This window comes from Tachyglossus aculeatus, chromosome 4 (assembly GCF_015852505.1).
Source record: "Tachyglossus aculeatus isolate mTacAcu1 chromosome 4, mTacAcu1.pri, whole genome shotgun sequence".
In the NCBI taxonomy this organism is placed as follows: domain Eukaryota; kingdom Metazoa; phylum Chordata; class Mammalia; order Monotremata; family Tachyglossidae; genus Tachyglossus; species Tachyglossus aculeatus.
Window position 1 is genome coordinate 34,378,162 of NC_052069.1, and position 24,025 is coordinate 34,402,186.

At 38.3% G+C, this 24,025-nt stretch overlaps 1 protein-coding gene across 9 annotated transcripts in view; it reads left to right on the forward strand.

Moving 5' to 3' along the window:
- The window catches only part of ADGRL2 (adhesion G protein-coupled receptor L2), a 240,018-nt gene extending 216,796 nt beyond the window's left edge, over window positions 1–23,222 (forward strand). For 3 of the 9 annotated variants that reach the window (XM_038745862.1, XM_038745863.1, XM_038745864.1), the window contains 9 exons: window positions 8,672–8,763; window positions 9,603–9,647; window positions 9,920–9,946; window positions 10,599–10,767; window positions 15,178–15,306; window positions 15,746–15,842; window positions 17,660–17,788; window positions 18,628–18,645; window positions 21,124–23,222. In XM_038745862.1, coding sequence (XP_038601790.1) covers window positions 8,672–8,763; window positions 9,603–9,647; window positions 9,920–9,946; window positions 10,599–10,767; window positions 15,178–15,306; window positions 15,746–15,842; window positions 17,660–17,788; window positions 18,628–18,645; window positions 21,124–21,878 — 1,461 coding nt within the window. In that variant the 3' untranslated portion in view covers window positions 21,879–23,222. Of the gene's footprint in view, window positions 1–8,671; window positions 8,764–9,602; window positions 9,648–9,919; window positions 9,947–10,598; window positions 10,768–15,177; window positions 15,307–15,745; window positions 15,843–17,659; window positions 17,789–18,032; window positions 18,115–18,627; window positions 18,646–21,123 lie in introns of those variants that run through there. The other 6 variants (XM_038745868.1, XM_038745869.1, XM_038745866.1 and 3 more) reach the window with 4 other exon arrangements.
- The last annotated feature ends 803 nt before the right edge of the window (window positions 23,223–24,025 follow it).

Consider the following 24,025-nt stretch of genomic DNA (forward strand, 5'->3'; position numbering starts at 1 on the left):
GAAAGAGCCTGGGCTTTGGAGTCAGAGGTCATGGGTTCAAATCCCAGCTCCGCCACTTGTCAGCTGTGTGACCTTAGGCAAGTCACTTCACTTCTCTATGCCTCAGTTACCTCATCTGTAAAATGGGGATTAAGACTCTGAGGCCCCTGTGGGACAACCTGATTACCTTAGAACAGTGCTTTGCACATAGTAAGTGCTTAACAAATACAAAAAAAAAAAAAGAGATGGGCTTGGGAGTCAGGAGGTCATGGGTTCTAATCCCAGCACTACCATTTGTCTGCTGTGTGTCCTTGGCAAGGCATTTCACTTCCCTGTGCCTCAGTTACCTCATCTGTAAAATGGGGATTGAGTCTGTGAGCCCAATGGGGGATAGGGACTGTATACAACCCAATTTGCTTGTATCCACCCCAGTGCTTAGTAAAGTGCCTGGCACATAGTAAGCACTTAACAAAATACCACAGTTATTATTAGTATTATCATTGTTCTGAGCAGCATCTATCATCTAAGAAAGCAAAAGATGTAACAGGTAAAGCCCAGAGTAATCAGTCAATCAGTCAAACCAGTGATACTTATTGAGTGCTTAATGTTTGCAAGCACTGTACTAAGTGATAGGGCAGTGTAAGTGTAAGTGTACATGATAAGATGCCTGGCCTCAAAAAGCTGACTAGCAATCCTCAAACTATATGTCGCAATTACATACCAATTACAACTGTACCAATTACATAATGTGGCACCATCAGATGTACTCATAGATGTATTTCTTGAAGAAACTAAAAGTCAAAGAAGCTTTGCCTGCATCGGTGAAAAAGGTTAATGCAAATAACTTATTTTCAAATCAGCTAATCAATGGAATTTATTGAGCACTAGCTGTATGTAGTGCTAAGAATGATCACTGTCCAAAAGGAAGATAGATGTTAAAATAAATAATGATAATTTAGCTATTTGTTAAGTGCTTAGCATATTCCAAGAACTGGAGCAGATACGTGATAATGCATCATGTCAACAGAGTCCCCGTATCATTCATTCAATCGTATTTATTGAGGCGCTTACTGTGTGCAGAGCACTGTCTATCCCAGTGTGTACCCCAGTCTAAGAAGGATATATTGGATCCCCATTTTACAAATGAAAAAAATGAAAAAAACTGAGGCACAGACAAGTCAAGCGTCTTGCCCAACGTCACACAGCAGGCATTTGGCAGAGCTGGGATTAGAACTCCAGTCCTCTAACACCCAGCCATGATGCTTCAGGTAAAGAAAGCAACCCAGTCTAAGAATATGTGCATGAGTGCTGAGTGTTGTGGGTATAGGGGTGGCTTGAGTGCTTAGAGTTTGAGACTTAGTCGATGGGTGAGGCTGTAGGGTAGAAATAGTGTGGGAAGATGTGAGTTGAGGGAAGGTTTCCTGGTGAGAAATTGATTTGTTAGGATTTGTAAACTGGGGAGAGTGGCAGTGTGTCAGATATGTAGGGGCGAGGTAGTTCCAGGCACAAGGGGTGGTGTGAGCAAGGGCTCAATGGAGGTGACGGTGAAGAAGTGTATGTTGGTATTCTCTAATACCAAATGTGAGGGTTGTAGTGGCAGAGAAGGAAGGATATGTAGGACTAAAGATTGAGTGCCTGGAATAAAATGGTGAGAAGCTTCTGCTGGATGTGGAGATAGACGAGTAACCATTGGAGGCACTTAAGGAATGGGGAGATTTGTGCAAAATGATATTTTAGAATCATGTTCTGGAAAGCAAAGTATGGACTAGAAAGGGGAAAGTCTGGAGGCAGAGAGGTCAGCAAGCAGGTGGTTGCATCAGTAGAAATGGGATGCAATAAGTGTTTGAGTCAGTGCGGAAACAGTTTGGCTGAGAAGGAAAGAACAAATTCTAGAAATGTTGTGGAGATAGACTCAACAAGATTTAGTGACTAAATATGTGATTTGAAGAAGAGAGATGTTGCCAAGTTTGCAGGCTTGTAAGACAGAAAAGATAGTAGATTCATCACCAGTGACAGGAAAGTCAGGAAGGAAAGACTTCGGGAGGAAAGATGAGAATTTAAGTGTTCCCAGAAAAACAGTTAAACAGCTCTTCTAAAGTCCCTGTCAAGGCAGCCTCTCTCAAGGCAACCTTCTGTAATAATAAAAAAAATGATAATTAAGGTATTCATAAAACATTTAATATGTGCTGAACACTGTACTGAACACTAGGGTAGATATTAGATGCAATGTATGCAGATCAGCAACAGTCCCTGTACCACATTAGGCTTACCTTTTACAAGGGGGAAAGAGAACAGGAATCTTATCCCCATTTTACATATGAGGACATTGAGGCACAAAGAAGTTAAGGGCACACAGGAGCAAGAGGCATAGCTGGGATTAGAATTTAGCTCTCCTGACTTCTCAGGCCTGTGTTCTCTCTATAAACCATCTTGAAATAACCATTAAAGAAGCAGCGTGGCTCAGTGGAAAGAGCACGGGCTTTGGAGTCAGAGGTCATGGGTTCAAATCCCAGCTCTGCCAATTGTCAGCTGTGTGACTTTGAGCAAGTCACTTCACTTCTCTGGGCCTCAGTTACCTCATCTGTAAAGTGGGGATTAAGACTGTGAGCCCTCCCCGGGACAACCTGATCACCTTGTAACCTCCCCAGCGCTTAGAACAGTACTTTGCACATAGTAAGCGCTTAATAAATGCCATTATTATTAGTAGTAGTATTAGTATTGAAATAATCCCAGCAAAACAAATGCGGGAGAGTATGACACCTAGTTGCTGAAGTCATTACTGAGTTCATAGGATGGTGAAATATGGTCTGAAGGCTCTCTGCAAAAAGAAAGTGGTGGGAGGACCTTCTTTTAGTGAGCCCCTTGCCATCTCTGCCTGTTTGCCTTCTCTAGACTATAAACTCATTATGGCTCTATGCCATGCTGCTTCTCTAATAGAAAAACTTTATCCAATTTCCCAGTTTATAGTACTTGTTGTGGCATATTTTGATAAATATTCTGTACGAAAATACTTGAGGTGCCAACCCTAATATGTGTTTGGAACTGCCTCTGTTTTTGACAGTCTAATCCCTGAATGGTAGAGCCATAATCAAACTCTCGAATAACTGAACTCAACTTATTCTTCAGTTGCCTCATCTGCAGAATAAGGATTCAATACCTGTTCTCCCTCCTACTTAAACTGTGAGCCCCACGTGGGACTTGATTACCTTATAACTATCCTAGCATTTAGTACAGTTCTTCTCATATTGTAGGCATTTAACAAGTTCCACAGTTTTCATTACAGGAAGACTGTAGACAAAACGTAATTAACAAGTCTGCTACCATGTGAAACGAAACGCTCTGGTCATGTCACTCCCATTCTCAAAAATCTCCAGTGGTGCCCTATCCATCTTCGCATGAAGCAAAAACTCCACACTCTGGGCTTCAAAGCTCTCCATCACCTCGCCCCCTCCTACCTTTCCTCCCTTCTGTCCTTCTACAGCCCAGCCCACACACTCCGCTCCTTTGTCTCTAACCTTCTCACTGGGCATCGTTGTCACTTGTCCCTGTGTCGACCCCTGGCTCACGTCCTGCCTCTGGCCTGGAATGCCCTCCCTCCTCACACCCACCAAACTAGCTCTCTTCCCCTCTTCAAAGCCCTGCTGAGAGCTCACCTCCTCCAGGAGGCCTTCCCAGACTGAGCCCCCCCCTTCTCCTCTGCTCCTCCTCCCCTCCCCATCACCCCTACCCACTCCCTCTGCTCTACCCCCTTCCCCTCCCCACAGCACTTGTGTATATTTGTACATATTTATTACTCTATTTTATTAATGATGTGCATACATGTCTATAATTCTCTTATTTTGATGGTATTGATGCCTGTCGACTTGTTTTGTTTTGTTGTCTGCCTCCACCTTCTAGACTGTGAGCCCGTTGTTGGGTAGGGATTGTCTCTATTGCCGAATTGTACTTTCCAAGCACGTAGTACAGTCCTCTGCACACAATAAGTGCTCAATAAATACGATTGAATGAATGAATGAAGTATGGAAAAGTGGAAAATTTAAGCCTGGAAGTCAGAGGATCTGGCCTCTAATCCCAGCTACCTACTGTGTGACCTTGGGCAAGGCACTTAACTGGGCTTCAGTTTCCTCATTTGCAGAATAAGGATTCAATATTGTTCTCCCTCCTACTTAAACTGTGAGCCCCACATGGGACTTGATTACCTTATAACTATCCTAGCATTTAGTACAGTTCTTCTCATATTGTAGGCATTTAACAAGTGCCACAGTCTTTATTATGATGATGATGATGTCATTTATATGAAATTATGGTGTGTCCACATCCAGATCTGGTCTCTACAATTTAGGAAGTTCGTAATGTAGCTGAAGATAGTATAGAGAAGGGCAACTAAGATCGTTTTTGGGTGGAGAAATGAGTGACAACGGAGTAAATTTCTTTATGAGAAACGAATAAAAAGATCAGGACTCTTGAAAGATGAAAGTTAATCTATCAATCAATCAATCGTATTTATTGAGCGCTTACTGTGTGCAGAGCACTGTACTAAGCGCTTGGGAAGTACAAGTTGGCAACATATAGAGACAGTCCCTACCCAACAGTGGGCTCACAGTCTAAAAGGGGGAGACAGAGAACAAAACCAAACATACTAACAAAATAAAATGCATAGAATAGATATGTACAAGTAAAATAGAGTAATAAATATGTACATAGAATAGATATGTACAAGTAAAATAGAGTAATAGAGTAATGAATATGTACAAACATATATACATATATGCAGGTGCTGTGGGGAAGGGAAGGAGGTAAGATGGGGGGATGGAGAGGGCGACAAGGGGGAGAGGAATTTAAGAGTAGACGTGATTTAAGGTTTAGTAATGAAGTAAATCATAAGGAGTGGACAGAGTGAACATGTAATAGTTTTTCTCCAAATCCCACAGTGCCAGAACAAAGGGGCACTCGATGAAGCATGATGAGAATATGGAATTTGTTACCACAGGAAGTTGTTCTGACCAATAATATCAGTAGGTTCAAGAAGAGGTTGAATACATTCTGGGGTAGCAGGTCCATACTAGGTAATTATAAAGAAGTTATGTGTAGTAGATGCTACCGCCTTAGCTATGGTTGGGGATCCAGTAAGTTAACCACCACTGTATTTTTCCTTGGCTGAATGGACCATTGTCCAGATGCAGCTCTACATTGCTTATGCCTTTCTGTTCCTAGAGTAGGAGATGGAGGTTAGAGGTAAGCCGAAACTTGATTCAACAGGTCCAGCCCTCTGAAGATGTTTTAAGGAATCAACTCAAAAGCATCATTACGTGAAAAATTTTGTTGGGAAATAATTTAAGTAGATCAAAAATGATGGTAGATATGCTTAAACTTTATATGCATGATCACCTTAAGTGGATTTTGCTGAATGGTTTCTCATAGAATTATTCCCAGTAATTCCATAAGACTCCATTTAATTCTAATATAAAGCCTGGTGTTTCCAAAACCCTTTTATCATTTACTTTATGGCGCTCATCTCCGATCAAAACCTAGCTTGTGCTCAGCCTTTGCCGAGCAAATCTGATTATTATTATGTCCACTCTCTTGTCTCACTTTTTCCTGCTTCCAGGTCATTTTATCTTTTGCATGTTAAATAGTATCATTTTAGGCCTTTTAGCACATCCTCCTTTTTATTTTAAAGTATGTGATCTTGCGAAAACAAGAACCTTGTTCATACAATGCTTTGTTCATCAGATTTTACCTAACAGAATGAGATTTCTACCATCAGATTTGGTACTTACTACCTTTATAGCCCTACTGTTTGATTTTTTTTAAGCTTAAAAAATAGCTTGATGTGCCTCTTTATTTTAGTAGTGTTGGTATTAGTGTAATATAATGTAGATTTAGTATTCATATTAATGTTTGTATTTATCCTTATTATTTCCTGATACAATTTGGCCATGTTTTATGATTTTTTGCCCCCATTAAGTTTTACCTTTGGGGTTTTCTCTCATTCCATTAGCATTTCTAAAATTAATGGTGATGGTATTAGTATTGGAACCTCTTATTTTCTTCATATTTACTTACATCCTCCATTTATAAAGATATAACGCAAAATTAATAATGGCAGTGTGTGTCATGTTCTTGTTCCTGGAAGAAAGAATCAGAATCTTTCATTGTTCATGAGAAGGTTATATTGGGTGCTATTTTTCCATTTGTACAGGGAGCACATCAGTGTCCATTAAATGATTCTCCCATTTGGATGGGGAGACAGGTTTGGGGAACTTTGTATCACTTTACACAATAAAACCCAATTGGTAACTTTTGTATTTAGTTGAATTACCCATTGGTTTGGAAGGGGGGGGCGGGGGACACCCTTTTAACTTACACAAATAAACCAAAATAGTTTCATTGTTTCCTTTTTTTTGTCAGTATGTTTGAAGCAATGCAGCTATGTACAGGAATAAGTTCTATTCTTCAGTGTGGAAATCTCAGGGATTATTTTATTTTGTATTTTTGTACAACAATATTATTTTGAACCTCTGAGTTACAGATGAAAAATTGAACAAAAAGTGCCTAGAGGAAAATATATGTAAATGGTGTTGATTTCAGATAATATTATTATGGCTTTTGCAAAGTATGACTAGAAATTATTAAAAAATGAAAGAAAAATATTTAGAAAGAGAAAGTATTTAGACTGAGTAATTGATAGCAACAAATGGAATGCTACTATTCATTCAATTGTATTTATTGAGTGCTTACTGTGTGCAGAGCACTGTACTAAGCGCTTGGGAAGTACAAGTCGGCAACGTATAGAGACGGTCCTGACCCAACAACAGGCTCACAGTCTAGAAGGGGGAGACAGAGAACAAAACAAAAAATCTAGTATTTTCTCATCAGACCAGGACAGAGGAGGCAGATAGCACAGCAAGACTAAAGCTAAGTCTTGGGAACCTAAATGATTTTAGTTGTAGTTCTTGTCCCAGTTTTTGGCATTTAATGAAGAAAATTTGATTCACTGACTAGAATCTTATTTCCACCACTGTCAAATCCAAATCATGTTGAACTTGGGTTAAAATCGATATTGTCAAGAGTTTTGTAAACTTAAAGACCTGGAAATAACTATTACATTTTCATGTAAAAGGATGTTTGAAAGGGATCATTGATTACCTGCTGAGCTTTGTGGGTAAAATATTTCCTTTTCCTCCTAGAATGTCAAGTTTTCAAGAGACATATTCATTTTCTTTTTTTCAATTAAGTTGAATTTTCATTTATATGTTCTAGTAGGTAGTTTAGTATTCAGTATTCTACTTTGACTACGTGAGATGCTTTTTAGATAGTAGAAAGGTAAACTGGAAGAGTAGAAAAAAGTCTATTCTGCAGAGAGAGTAGGCTCTTTGGGTTTTTTGGGAAGAGTGGAATTTGGGGATATTAAATGGTCCATTGCTAAACATTAGGACGGATAACTTGTTACCCCAGTAGGGTTAAAAAAAAAAAATAGTAACCTCAGTGGACTGTGATCTGGTCTCAGATAGTAGCCCTAATAACAAGTGTGTTTGTTTATGGTTAAGCCTCACCAGATACGCAGAATTGGAGTGCTACCTAGAAACCTTCTTCACCAACTCTCAAATTTATTGATAGCCAAGTGGGTCCCTGCCCCTGTAGTAGTTGATATAAGCTCTGCCCTGGAGAGCTGTGGATTTGCCAAAGACTCAGTCCTAACTACCAATTCTCTCCTAAGTTTTTTCACACTAACTCTTTAGACTTTCAGAGGCTCAGCAAGTTGTCTTTCTTCCCTTCCATCTGCAGGACCCACAGTATTCAGATATTATTTGGACTGTCATGCTATTAAAATACTGCATAGTTATTCAATTTGGGAGATCACCATTTCTCTCCATCTCTCAATCGCGTTTAGCATTCATTACCCAGTATCAAATCATTTTCAAAACTCCAGATTAAAAATTGATATAATTTAAAAAATACGGACTAAAAGAAAATCAAGTAGCCTAATACAACTCAATATAGTACCTCCTTTCAAAATGAAGGGGTGGGGGAAGTGAGAAGAGGGAGGGTCTTAAATAACAAAGACAAGCACACACTGCCTCCTTTTTTGTTTGTTTCATTCAAGACAGGAATAATTTCAATTCTCAACTTTATGAAGCTCCTCTTCTTAAAACATCCATAGTTCCCATTCTTCCCAACAGATTGCTCTCTTCTGACAGACATTTCCCTGATGGACATTCAGTTTTTACCACTCCAGGGCAAGCCCTGCTTCTACCAGTAAATTCTTTCCACGTCCCGCAGCTCACTCTGCTTCCTCTAACTGGACAAAGTAATTCCATATAGCCTGTTAGTAATCATGTGTCCTTTGATTACATTTTTTTTGCAATTTTTCAAGCCTCGGGCTACTCAAAACTAAAAGAATAGATTAGGTCCCTGGTTGATTTAATAGACAATAGATTCTGACTACAGGGATGTATACTTACATCAAATGAAATATTATTTCCTGATGCAGCAGAATAGTCAGATTCAGTCTGTTTCCTCTAACTGATGAATAGACATGGCTTAATCATAGTGAAGCAGCTACTTTTAAATCAGTTTCCTGGGTACCTAATCCGAACCAATCCTTAGTCACATTCGACCCACTAAGTGCATTTGCAAGATCCTAGTTGTTCAACCTGTTATCTTATTTCATTGTTATCTGTTTTGACAGCTGAATCTTATCTTCTTGGTGATCACATTGTGCAAAATGGTGAAGCATTCAAACACTCTGAAACCAGACTCTAGCAGGTTGGAAAACATTAAGTAAGTGTTTTGTGTTCAAGTTTGAGTACTATGATTATTTTCTGATTGCTACACAGATTGAAAGGTACTCTCCATTAGGAACTCCTGACTGTCTCAACAACCCTATGTGAATTGAACCAATCTCACTGATCTTTTCTTTTTGTCACACTGTTGCCAAAACATCTCCGACACTGGTCGAAATTAGCTAAATATTTCTGCCTTGAACTGGAGCCAAAATTGTTCCAGTGTCTTCATGGAAATTCCATAGCAGTGTGGTAATTTCATTTGCATTTAAAATGCAGTTCCAAATTATGCTCCTGTTTGCATGGCTGATATGATTATGTTAAGTTTGTTTTGTTAAATGACTTTTGATTTAAGGATTCTGAGCAGTTTCCTCTGTAATCCTGTTCTCCTAAGAGAATTGACTCTATTACTATTGTTAACTGGAAGATTATCTGTTGTTTTGGTGCTAATTAAACAAATGTTTACATTACTACAGTGCAGAATAAAAACTGCACTATCCCTCTCAAAGACAGTTATCAGTTATGCAATCAATAAGGAATTGATAGTCTTTGCTTCCTTAGATTTATAGCAGTATTCTCAGACTAGTATTTTAACTTCAAGACTTTTAAAGCCTGTGAAGACCTAATATAAGTAGAATATATGGGTTATGAAAAACATCAAAATTTCTTTGTTAAAAAATGGCAGATATATATAGTCAGGGAAACATTTACAAATTAGATGATTTCAGATAGGTTAGTATCAGCTTCATTGCATGGTGCATGGTGAGAGAGAGAGCGCTAAACTTTAGCATCTCTCTTTTCTTCCTTTTCCTCTTTCTGTCTTCTCATCCACACCAGTAATTACCGTGTTTGTGATGGCTACTATAATACGGACTTACCTGGGTAAGACAGAACCCTACATTAACAAATTTCTGGCATGATTTTATATCTTTACAAACTCAGTCACAAATTTCCCTTACTTTAGTAATTAGTTTGGAAATACTTTATTTGCTGTAGTATTTTTTTAACTGTTATGTGCCTTTTTTTTACTGCTTGCCTCTGCATTTTGAATTCCTTAATTTTGACTTTTATAAAAAATATAAATGCTTTCTTAAGTTCCGTTTCAATTCTGTCTAATAATTTTGTTTCTCTTTTCTGCTTATAATGCTTTCTAGCTATGAAGATAATAAGCCATTTATCAAGTAAGATCATTAGTTAGATGTGGAATGCAACTGATTTAAAATCCTCTTCATTCCTTACTGTTCTCTAAATTCCTTTCTCCTCAAATTATTCATGATGAAACCTCTCTAAAAGATTTTCTTTTGTAGCTGTATCCATATTTTTGTCACATTTCAATTAGGTTTCTTCATTCTATAGTTATAAAGTCTAGATTCACTTTAGCTTAGGCTTTCAGAGTTCAAACTTTAGGTTCCAAACGTTTTATCTGCCGTTTAATATCTCTGTATGGGTGTTGCATAATTTAGTGTCATATGAAAGCACCACATACACGATGCAAAACTAAATTAAACTAAATAATTCTCAGGTTTCTTTACTAAAATGCAGATTTAATATAGTAAGGTCATGGGGGTTGTTTTGAACCTCTCAGTTTGAAAATATTTTTGACATTTCATTCAGTTCTGGAGTAAGAAAAAGGTTACACCTGCCACTGTGGTTTTCATTGGATGCCAGAGTTCTAGATGGAATTGTTCTTATTTTAATCAAAGAAAGATTAAAACCAGAGAGCTGTTGAATTTGAGTGCAAAAATAAGAAAAAAGTCAACTGCAACGACCAAAGTATTTACTGACAGGAATTTTCTCCAGCTGTACAGCTAGCATCTCATTTTCTTTTTTCAGATCCTGGGTCCTCGGTGCTTTTGCGCTTCTATGTCTTCTTGGGCTAACGTGGTCATTTGGTCTGCTGTTCATCAACGAAGAGACTGTTGTAATGGCGTATCTCTTCACAGTATTTAATGCTTTCCAGGGAGTGTTCATTTTCATCTTTCACTGTGTCCTCCAAAAAAAAGTAAGTGGATGAAAAGAATTTAGTTTACATTCTGATTGCAAGTGAGTGGTGACAAAATTCAGACTAAGAGGGTATAATTTTTAGCTATGAAATGTATTTTTAAATGCATTATTATAATCGCCTAAAAATGTACAGTCATATTTGGAAATTAATTTACAAATTTGGATATTCATATATTTCCAAATATGTAAGTAAATAATCGTGTACACGTGGATCTATACAAACACGTACAACTATCTTCTGCTTCTAAATCATAAGAAAAATTGATCATGGAGAGCCATTTGTTCTGTGTTGTCTTTCATTCCTGATATGATACTAAGTCTTATGTGGAACTGTATTGACTCACAGGGAAAACTGTAGTATAAAATGAAAGTAAGGATAGCTGGAAAAGATGCCTTAAATTTTAAAACACTAAAGAAACAAATGTAGTTAATATTAAGATGCCCCAGCATATTGTCTTTTGACTGCTACAGTAGAGCAACAATATGACACCTTTCCATATATTATTTTTTGGTATTTTTATGTTAAGTGGAGTCAGCAAAAGTGATTCAAAAATGCAAGTCAAGGATGGTGAACCTTAATCTGTAGCAAGAAAATGCGAACTTGAAAGAATTGGTACAGTAGCTATTAAAGGTTTCCAAGTTTCCCTGCCTTTCAGTGTTTATCTCCCTGCCCCTGTCTGCATATCTTATAGAGGCTTTTTATTCTGTTATTACTAGTTGGTCACTAAATTGAACGCAGAAATAGAATTTGAAAGTGAAAACTATTATGTTTTCAGTCCTGACAAGATGATAGTGTTGTTACTTCTATCAGCTTTGAACAAGCTATAATTTAAATATAATGACAGTGGAATGTGCAGTACTGACAGATAATGTACATTCACAGCAATATAGGCATTAGGCAAAACCAACCCTGGAGGCTATTATTTGGGGAAAATACCATTTTGATTGCTATGGTCCCCGTTGGATAGTATTTCAGAGCAGTTAATATCCATTAATATTCTAAATTTCTTTTTCTAGAGGTGTCCTGTGTCATTTAATACCTTAAATTTTAAACCTGAAAGTCTTTACAAGCTTAACCTTGATAATTATTTTGTGTTTTGTTTTTGCTATAAGAATTATAGTTCTTATGCACACAAAGACAGTTTCTGTTGACTGTTTTAAATTGATATTAAAAAGTGCAGTCTGTAAAGAAAAATGACATTTTTATGATACATAGTCATCTTGCATCCTGCTTGTATGTAAGTAGCTTATATATTATATGAATATGGGAATTTGGAATTTTCAAAGTGAAGCGCTGGAGATACTTGAACAAAGGATGTGTTTTCAAACCATCCACCCTGCACCCCATTGATAAATTTGCCTCCAAGTCTTTTATTCATCTATAATTTCCTGCCAGGATGATTTCTTGTGAAAATAACATAAAATTGTTCTACTAAAGTAAGGTTCTCTTGTCATGGTGAACATGTTTGTAAAATAAATGATTTGAAAATCTCTCATTCATATTCATACTAATCAAGGTAAAGTAACTAGAGGGTAAGAAGGCGCCTATGGGCGCTTTATAATATGCACTACTTACATCCGCCTACTCATGTGTTGCAGTGCATTTTCTGATAGGAATGTGATTGTCCATGAGATGAGTGTGAATGGTGCTTCACAAACCACTAGCACCATTATCAATTCTTTCACACAGAGTTTTGGTCCTGAAGACTCCTTTTTTGTTACTCACAGTAGATCCACAGAGAGCAGCATGGCTCAGTGGAAGGAGCCCAGCCTTGGGAGTCAGAGGTCTTGGGTTCCAATCCCGGCTCCGCCACTTATCAGCTGTGTGACTTTGGACAAGTCACTTTAATAATAAAATAATCATAATGGCATTTGTTAAGTGCTTACTATGTGCAAAGCACTGTTCTAAGCGCTAGGGAGGATACAAAGTGATCAGGTTGTCCCACGTGGGATCACAGTCTTAATCCCCATTTTTACAGTTGAGGTAACTGAGGCACAGAGAAGTTAAGTGACTTGCCCAAAGTCACCCAGCTGACAATTGGCAGAGTCTGGATTTGAACCGATGACCTCTGACTCCATCTCTGCCCCTGCTCTCTCCCCCTCCTTCCAGGCTCGCATCTCCTCCTGCCTTCAGGACATCTCCATCTGGATGTCTGCCCACCACCTAAAACTCAACATGTCCAAGACTGAACTCCTTGTCTTCCCTCCCAAACCCTTCCCTCTCCCTGACTTTACCATCACTGTTGACGGCACTACCATCCTTCCCGTCTCACAAGCCCGCAACCTTGGTGTCATCCTCGACTCCGCTCTCTCATTCACCCCTCACATCCAAGCCGTCACCAAAACCTGCAGGTCTCAGCTCCGCAACATTGCCAAGATCCGTCCTTTCCTCTCCATCCAAACCGCTACCCTACTCGTTCAAGCTCTCATCCTATCCAGTCTGGACTACTGCATCAGCCTGCTCTCTGATCTCCCATCCTCGTGTCTCTCCCCACTTCAATCCATACTTCATGCCGCTGCCCGGATTGTCTTTGACCAGAAACGCTCTGGGCATATTACTCCCCTCCTCAAAAATCTCCAGTGGCTACCAATCAATCTGTGCATCAGGCAGAAACTCCTCACCCTTGGCTTCAAAGCTCTCCATCACCTCGCCCCCTCCTACCTCACCTCCCTTCTCTCCTTCTCCAGCCCAGCCCGCACCCTCCGCTCCTCCGCCGCTAATCTCCTCACTGGGCCTCGTTCTCACCTGTCCCGCCGTCGACCCCCGGCCCACATCATCACCCTGGCCTGGAATGCCCTCCCTCTGCCCATCCGCCAAGCTAGCTCTCTTCCTCCCTTCAAGGTCCTACTGAGAGCTCACCTCCTCCAGGATGCCTTCCCAGACTGAGCCCCCTCCTTCCTCTCCCCCTCGTCCCCCTCTACTTCCCCCCAGTCTTACCTCCTTCCCTTCCCCACAGCACCTGTATATATGTATATATGTTTGTACATATTTATTACTCTATTTTACTTGTACATATCTATTCTATTTATTTTATTTTGTTAATATGTTTGGTTTTGTTCTCTGTCTACTCCTTCTAGACTGTGAGCCCACTGTTGGGTAGGGACTGTGTCTATATGTTGCCAACTTGTACTTTCCAAACGCTTAGTACAGTGCTCTGCACACAGTAAGTGCTCAATAAATACGATTGATTGATTGATTGATTGACTCCCAAGCCCGTACTCTTTCCACTGAGCCACTTTACTTCTCTGTGCCTCAGTTACCTCATCTGTAAAATGGGGATGAAGACTGTGAGGCCCACGTGGGACAACCTGATTACCTTGTATCTACCCCAGTGCTTAGAACAGTGCTTGGCACATAGTAAGCGTTTAATAAGTGGCATTATTAGCATTATTATTATCCCTGACTAAATTCTTTCATTTTGCCCAGCTCAAATGTTGGAACTGGGTCTTGTGTACATATTGTGCCCAAAAGACTTGTGTATATTATTGCCCCTGAAAACTGTTCCTTGTGGTACACTGGGATCTGAGACTTTTAGCCATCATGAAAGTTACTTTCCAGGGCAGATGAAAAGCAGCAACTTTGCCAGAGTCTCATCCCACAGATCCAGGTGTGGTCACATTAATTAGCAACCCTTGGGACTCCATTCAGTAAATATCTGAAAAGCAAAGAACCTTTGCTTTTAGGTCTTAATAACTCTGGGGTCTGTGCACTCTTCTGGGCTTTTAAGGAGGAGGGAAATTACATGGGTAACTCCCATTACTGTGAATGGAAATTACATCAATAGATCCATTGTGTGTTAATGAAGAGAATAGACATGTTAGCTGCGGGTCTAAATGCTAAAGCTAGTCACTTCAGAAAGTGAGGAAAACATTCCAAACTAATTAATGGCAAATGTATCAAAGTGATCTCCTTCTTTATTCCTGTGCCAAAGCAGTCTTGTCATTAAAAAGAGGTTACCTGCAAAACTATGCAAACACATTAAGCTTGCAGCAGTGAGATTTATGCGTTGACCCACCGTAGAGGGACGTGAAGATTATAAAGCTTTAAATGACTTTGAATTACAGGCTGGTTAAATGTGTCCAAGCAAGGGAAGCGCTGAATTTAAGTTTCGCCCTAGTGAGGAATTTTCTTAGAGTTTAATAATAGGCGTTAGCTGGTAATTGGTGAGATTCTAGTAAGGTCGGCTTTTTCAGGTAATGTGTTTTTAAGTCAGTGGTCATCTGTGAGCGGAGCTATTTATTATTTACTAGTTTAGAGCATCCAGGGGTTATGTTGGCATGTTGAATGCAGTTGACTTTCTCAGGGGAGGACTACTAACCTGTTTTTACCTCTCTCCCTCTCTCCTCCTCAGCCCCTTACCTCTGTTAATGTACCCCATATGCTAATATTGCCAATGTTCAATTGCAGGTACGGAAGGAGTATGGGAAGTGCTTTCGACACTCATATTGCTGTGGTGGGCTACCAACTGAGAGCCCCCACAGTTCAGTGAAGGCATCAACCACAAGAACTAGCGCTCGCTATTCCTCCGGCACACAGGTAACAAAGAGTTTGACAGCATCTTTTAATTAACCTTATTTATAGAAAGCCACTGAGACATGCTCTGTTCAGATGCATTAATTGTCTGCTCGTTATAATGATCTCGATGGCAAGTACTTTCTTTTTTTTTTGTATTTGGGAATTGATTTCTTTTTAAACATTTCCTCGAGGTTTTTCTTTTCCTTATGCAAGCACTCTTTTTCTCCTGAAATTAAGGAACTGGTCTGTGGCCAAATATATCTAGTTAGAAATAGGTGCCTGGACTCCCCACGGAAAAGGAGCAAAGGTGTACTATAAACAACTTGACGCAGAAACAAGGAAGTGGCTCAAACACCGATGACGGGGTTAGATCTGGAGCGTAATAAATTTTGTTTGTTGTGAATGGGAGTGAATCTGAGACCTAAAGTATAATGACTGTCTTAACGTTTTCTATAAACAGAGTCGCATAAGAAGGATGTGGAATGACACTGTGAGAAAACAATCTGAATCTTCCTTTATCTCAGGTGACATCAACAGCACTTCAACACTTAATCAAGGTCAGTTACTGGGTACATTTCAATCTAGGGGATTTCAGTGTTCTAGTGTTAGGCAGTTTAAAAGAAAATGTTTTGGAGAGGGAAAATTGGTTTTCTCTAAAATAGCAATGTTTGCATTCTGAGAGAAGATTCTAAATTTGGTTCAGTCAACCATTTTGATTGCTTAAGATGCTGATATTTGCCATTGACGGAGAAGTACTTATAAAAGATTCATTTACAATTTAAAAACAGTTTTAAATTTTTTTAACATGAAGAGGTTAACTATGAAGCAGAAATATCACTGTAGCGTTTTTAATGCTTTTGAGTGTGTAACTTCAAACCCTTATAACTTCTAAAAGAGAAGCTATTTGCTTACTTTTTAGCCAAGTTATGTCTATAAAAAATCTGGACTGCAAAAATAATAATTTGTGTAATATATTTTCTCATTACACTTTTCCATGATTTAAACATTGATATTCGGTTTGTAGGATTTAAGTATTACATTTAAAAAGGTAAATTTAATGACAGAGTTGCAATATAATCTGGGTCAAGAACAAGAATGAATGAGTTTTTTTGTTGTTTGGTTTATAAATGTTGGATGTATTTTGATCAGATATTTTTAAAATAGTTTGAAGTCACCTAAATTAAGCACAACACTGTTCATAAGATAATAGTCTATTGCAAACGTTCCTTCTTAGAATACAATATTTTGAGTAAGCCAAAAGCATTTATATATGAAACAGAATATGTCTGTATTTTTGCCTTAAAAAGTGCCTAATCAATTTAAATTAAGTACAAAACTTCAGGAGATACCTTAGCTCACTTTGGAATTATAAAGGATCCAGGTTATATCCATTCTAATGATGTGCTTTGCAACTGGATACAATATAAGTTGCTTTTTATCTTAATGACTTTTTTCAAGGCAGTGGTTTCAAGCATCAGCCTTAGTGTAATTTTGTCATTATTCTGGCATGGCTCTCCTTTAATTCTGGAAAGCGTAAATGGTTCACTGATTTATAACATGGTTTTAAGCAACTTAAGTTAGACATGCGAAAAACAATACCTGATGGTAATTTGAAGGGTTTTTAAAAGTGGTGAATTGAAGTGGTAAGTTAAAATGGGTAATAAATGTATGCTTATTCCATCATTTAATGTTTTATTTAATCCTACTTAGATAAATGTCATTAAAGAGAATGAAGTATTTCAAGATTTATTTTTTTGAACTTGGCAGATAGGATTACAGCATGAATCTGCTTGCTGTATAGAATACGTGAATGGTCTAATTCATCAGAACAGAACATTTTGTTTCTCCTCAGCATGTCTGCTTTTGCATATACTAAGAAAGGCTTTTCGCAGTGTGTCATACCTTATACCTGTATGAAAAAGTAATTTTTCCTTCTGCTTTTACCAGAGTTTATATTAACACAGATGTTTCCACTGGGGATTATCCAACACCTGTAAATTCATAAAATTTTAAATTCCCTGTTCTGGGCCACAATGATTACAGTTTGCAATACTAAGCAGTAGCGTCTTGAAAAATAGTGTTGATCTCTATGTACTTAATTGCCATTTTTGTTTAACAGTGATTTTGTATAAATTAGTAAATGTCATCCTCAGCAGGTGTTGACTTTGGGGATTTGGAAAGCACCTGTGAATTACTGAAATTTAACTACCCTCTGCCTTTTCTCCTTCAAATCAGTAGTTCAAATACAATCAGAAGTTTTCAGCAGAACTTCATTTGACAAGTTATACGCTACTCATGATGAATACAAAAAAATATTGAAACTGTCAGAGTCAAATAAGAGAACTGATGTCTTTTTTCTGTTTCTTTGCTTTAGGAATGACTGGCAATTACCTACTAACAAACCCTCTTCTTCGACCCCACGGCACTAACAACCCCTATAACACATTGCTCGCTGAAACAGTTGTATGTAATGCCCCTTCAGCTCCTGTATTTAACTCACCAGGTGTGCTTATACTTACTGAATAAAACTATCTTTCTTTGCTCCGTGAACAAAACTTCCTAGCTTTCGCTTTTCCTGTCATAGGTAGAATTGAAGTTGACCTATATTCTAATAATGCTTTTTTAATATTTCAGTTTTAAGATACGTTATGGTATTGCCTATGCCAGACTTCTAAAACTGCACTATATTATAGTAATGCCTTAGTCATAGTGGTATTTTACAATGATTATCCATGTTTTTAACACAGGTGGCATAAATCTTAATATACTATTACAGGACTGACATCACAAGGTCCGAGAGCTCATCTTCAAGATGTATATCACTTAGAGGTATCATGTCTATGTAATATAAAGTTCAGTTGACTCTTAAGCTTGTAAGGAAACCTATTCAAGGAGCTGACTAGATAATAAAGGCACCATGGATACCTAGGTAGAAAACTGCAGTCCAGCATTGTACACAAAAAAAAAAACTATAGTATAGTGCAGCTTTATGGTAGTTTTCTTCTTCCTTAGGAAAGTCTTAAGGTGAAAATGGAAATTAGAACAGTTTAGTCCTATGAAATGTGTGGGGTGTTGTCACTAACCCATTTTCTTTTGTTACTGTACTCTTTGTTTTTAACTGCAGAACAGTTCACAACTTAATATTCAGCTAATAGTCAGGGCTTTGATGCAAGTGAACGCATAATTGCCGCTAGTTTGATATAATATCTATTCATTTCGAATATCTGCCTATGTAGAAAACACAAAACTCTGTTTCAATTTTCCTTTCGATTTCCTTTGAACTTAACTGCAGTTTCTATTTTCATTCTCTTGTTTTCTTACTTTCCTTATGCTTTCCTCTAGCAACCTACAGAGAGACAAGTATGGGAGTAAAACTTAACTTTGCCTATCAAATGTAAATTTTTTCAGCATGATTTTTAATGGGCACAATTAAAACATAACTAGCAGTCATGAAGTAGACTCAGCGGGCAAGTGGTTCACTATTTGCAACTAAAATGTTCCCAAGTTCAAACGGAACTTCTATACTGCCTTTTTGTTAATCATGAGAGGTCTGTAGCAAAATGCTAGTGATAATTGAGGATACGCAATGCTGAAATAATTTGCTATTTAAAACCGAAGTCCTGTCAAGCAGAAATGCTGAATAATTTACTTATCATTTCTACATTCCCACAGTAATCTTGCTACAGGCTATGGAAAGACTTCAGGTGAATTACCTGGCAGAAAAAAGTTGCCTCTTCAAAACCAGTCAAAGCGTACTTAGATCTGCAGTATATCATAGAAAATAAATCTTGGTTTATCAAATATAGTTTCTCTTGTTTTGTGGCGAAAGAAAAATGAAATTACCCAAAAAGAAGGGACCTCCTTGGAAGGGATGAATGCTAACATGTGGTCCATATGTTGCCTCTTTCTTATGAATGCCATATGTCCTTTACTGGTAGAGCTTTACAAGATGGATCATTTCTGAAATTACACAACTACAAAGTTGTTTAATCAAAGCTGACAGATGCCTTTCAGATACTCATCATCTGTTACACATGGCGCATGCTTTATAACACGCAATCGCTTATAGAATATTTCTAATGAAAGGTTCTGGTCCAATAAAGATGTCTTCTACCAAAGCCACAGGAAAACTTAGTGATAACAAAAATTTGTGTCTGATGAAGACAATTTGAATTTTCTAGGATAATCTGCAGTTTTAAGAGTAGAATGAGGGCATGTAGGGAAATTACCTAATTACCTTTTGCCAATTGGTTAAAAAAAATTTTCTATATTCCTCCAAGCCTTGCATATAATGCAGCAGCCTCACAGTGGTCAGTTTCATTCCAATAACATCAATCATTCTTTTTTTTTTCAGACATACTTGTATAAGCAGATTTTCTAGGAATTTGCGAACCAATAACCGTAACTTTCCATGGTGCAGACAGTTCACTTTCTTCCAACTTTTTTTTTTCTTTGCCTGGGTAGCACTGTGATGTCTTAGTTTACATGTCTTTGTGTTTAGAGAAAATAAAAATCTTTAACCAACAAGAGCATGTTACCATAAAGTACCAATTTTTTTTCCTCCTAAACCTCTTTTCATATCTCTAGCAGACTTACTCAATCTGTCATTCCTCCAGCAGTTTAAAGATGTCAGCCCAGGCTGACATCCTTCTCCCATTCCACAGCTAATATTTATTCTTTGGTTTAATTTCTGTGACCCATGCTTACAGAAATTCCTAACATTTCTACATTTGACCTCCATGCCCATGGTGTCTGTGGGCCTAACTCTTAATTTGCCTATGCCGGTTCATTCAGTGCTGTCACTGTGACTGATGCAGACTTCAGGGCTGCAGGCGAACTTTGACCTTGAGAAGCCTGGGGCCATTGCTGGCAGAGAGAATATTAGTGGAAAAAAAAAAACAAAACTATTTTAAGTGGAAAAAAAAAAGGCTGCTATTGTTGGTAATCTCATTTGCTGAACCCTTGCTCTGACTAAGTTGCTGAGAAGCTTAGAAATTCTTCATCATGTTACAATAAATCATTTTACTTTCTTTTATATATCAGCTACTCTTAGGCCAGATAGCCTGAGCAGACAGACATGATGTGAGTTGTCCAAAGTGAGTCATTCCACCTGCTGTCTATCGTGTTGTTGGATGGTGCTTGTGGGCCCCTGGTCCCTTTAGTGTGAGAGATGGCTGTCCTTGTTTAACATGAATTCTTTGTACTTGTCCATTTTTTTTCATTCTTTTCTTTAACTCATCTCCAGAAAAAGGAAATGTTAGAAATGTTGTTTCAAGTAATTGCTTGCCAGTTATGTGGGTTTATGTTGTACATTTACCTTCTGTTTTTGTATGTGACTTACTCCCTTTTTAATTTAGTGTCGTTTAGGACAAATTATGTTAATTTTATTTTTATGAATCACGGTGTTGCATTTAAAACATAATGGTCAGAAACAAATTGCTTGGCATTACCTATGCAAGGGCACGGAGTGAATGATGCCCTCTGGAAGAGTCCAAGAATTAATTGACACCCCCTCCCCACCTCCCACCCCCCCCCACACCAAATGATTCGATTATCCATACCCCACGGCTTCCCAGAAAATTGCTAAATTGAAATTGCTCACGGCCCCACCCAGAAATTAGCATTGCTATTCGTTAACACCTTTTTCCTAACACAAGAGGGGTGCAACTATCTGAAGATGCCCAGTTGGGAAGGGTGGGAAGCCTGCAGTTTTTCCAGTGGTTTCTTCCCAGTATAACTTTGTCCTGAACTACATTAAACAGTCTTGTACGAACCAGAGAATGGTGGAAAGCGGACACGGGCGGGAGTAACCCGAGCTGTCTGCTTCTTCTGTTTCAGGACATTCACTGAACAATGCCAGGGATACAAGTGCCATGGATACTCTACCGCTAAATGGTAATTTTAACAACAGCTATTCACTGCGCAACGGGGACTATAACGAGAGCGTGCAAGTCGTAGACTGTGGACTAAGCCTGAATGATACTGCATTTGAGAAAATGATCATTTCGGAATTAGTGCACAACAACCTACGGGGCAGCAGCAAGAACCACAACCTCGAGCGCACGCTCCCAGCCAAACCTGCGATCGGCGGGAGCAGTAGCGAAGATGATGCCATCGTGGCAGACGCTTCGTCTCTGATGCACGGCGACCACCCGGGACTGGAGCTGCATCACAAAGAGCTCGAGGCACCACTCATTCCTCAACGGACTCACTCCCTTCTGTACCAGCCACAGAAGAAAGTGAAGACCGAAGGAACGGACGGTTATGTCTCGCAGCTGACAGCCGAGGCGGACGACCACCTCCAGTCCCCCAACAGAGACTCTCTTTACACAAGCATGCCCAATCTGAGAGACTCTCCGTACCCGGAGAGCAGCCCCGACGTGGAGGAAGAACTCTCTCCTTCCCGGAAGAGTGAGAATGAGGATGTTTACTATAAAAGCATGCCAAATCTTGGGGCTGGACATCAGCTCCAGATGTACTACCAGATCAGCCGGGGCAATAGCGATGGTTATATTATTCCCATTAACAAAGAAGGATGTATCCCGGAAGGGGATGTGAGGGAAGGGCAAATGCAACTAGTGACAAGCCTTTAATAGAGTGTAACAAAAGGGACACTTGGGGCCACCTGCAAGTATTAAAAGACCGAAGACTTCAGTCGGCCCAGTGTGGCACCCTCCAATCTGCTTAAAGAGACGCCTCTGTTGTTGACCTGTGGTTCTCCGGTGTAGAAGAGATGACTGGACCTTGCAGTTCTGTGAATTTTTATAAAACGATTAAAAGGAAAAAAAAAAATAAAAACTTTGTATATACACAGAGTATACTAAAGTGAATTATTTGTTACAAAGGAAAGAGATACCGACAAGGTATTTTAAGATATCTTCTGCTGCTGCTGCTGCTGAGGTTAAAGAAATTGTGAAACAGAACTTTCCAGCCATTTTACTGCAGCAGTTCCCAAACTCAATTTGTAAATATGGCTGCACCATTTTTTTGTAGGCCTGCATTGTATTATATACAAGACGTAGGCTTAAAAATCCTGTGGGACAAATTTACTGTACCTTACTGTTCCTGACAAGACTTGGAAAAGCAGGAGAGATATTCTGCATCAGTTTGCAGTTCACTGCAAATCTTTTCCATTAAGGCAAAGATTGAAAACATGTCTAACCACTAGCAATCAAGCCACAGGCCTTATTTCATATATTTCCTCAACTGTACAAATGAACTGTTCTCATGAAAAATGGCTAAAGAAATTATATTTTGTTCTATTGCTAGGGTAAAATAAATATGTTTGTGTCCAACCGAACTATAATTGTCATTAAAATAATTTTAAAGCATTTGAAGAAAATATTGTGGAAAAACTCTTGGTTGCACATATGTTAAAAAAAGTTTTTTCTTTCACTTTGTCATAGTAGTATGTTTAAAGAGGCAACTTCTACCCATTTTCACTTACTTTTCACTGTAAACAATGTTTGGCTTTGACAAGTTAGTTTTTATTCTTACGTCAAAATTTCTTATTGCCAAAAGACCATTTTATGAGGAGAATTCTCTTGAAAGCCACTTATCCCATGCCTTGCACAAATTGGGTGAAATCTAGGAAAGATTGTAAATCATTCCTCTGTTTATTCTTTAACAGGGGCAAAAGAGGGCACTGGACACTTCTCACAACCTTTCTAGTGAATAAAAGGTGCCTGTCCTTTTTTTTAAAAAAAAAAAGAAAACAAAAACAAATATTACTCTTCCATATTCCTTCTGCCTATATTTAGTAATTAATTTATTTTACGATAAAGTTCTAATGAAATGTAAATTGTTTCAACAAGATTCTGCTTTTCTTTTCATCCCTTTGTGTAAACCTGTTAATAATGAGCCCATCACTAATAGCCAATGTAAAGTTTAACACCTGTTTGACAGTAAATAAATGTGAATTTTTTTCAAATAGTTAACATGTGCATTGTTATATATGACATAATGGCATAGATGAATAGTACACCGGTGCTTTTCTATTCCTCAGTTTGAAATTGTCCTATTAAATGTAATGGTAAAATGACACAATTGAATTGCTTATTCAGTCAGTCTAGTGGATAGTTTTGATGGTACTCATCAAACCCCCACCAGATAAATAAGTTATCCAAGGGCAGCTCAGAAATCTCCAAAACAATACATATAACAAGGGGCTCCCCTTGAAATTGAAATGAAGGTTTTTATAAAGCCTTCCTTTAAATTTAGACATGTCACCCATGAAAAAATGATAAAGTGGAATTTATAAAGTGAGATTTTTCTTACTTTTGGAATTCTCAGTATCTTTGCCTTCCAACACCTCTGCATTAATTTCTCAAAGATCATATATGTGCGGAATTTGGGACTTAAGAAGTTTTCTTTGTGGGGGGAGAATTTTTGGATATTTGCTTATTCACTAGCACAAAATATTTGAATCCTAGCAAATAAAGATTATTTTGGACTAACATAAATATTTATTCTGGATCCCTGAATCAGACGCAAGTCTGTAGTCATTCTATCATCAGGGAATCCAATTTATTTAATTTGATATGAATTATGAGCATGCTTCCTTAGTTTCCAAGCATGCGAATAACTAGAACCTTCAGGATCCTATGTGTACAGGTGGGTGTAGAGGATGCCAAACCTATCATCCCCTCCTGTTACTTGACAACAGCTAGAAAGTTAGTTGTTAATAGTTAACTGTTAACTTTCTAACAGAAAGTTAGGTTTATGCTAATGCCACTTTCTC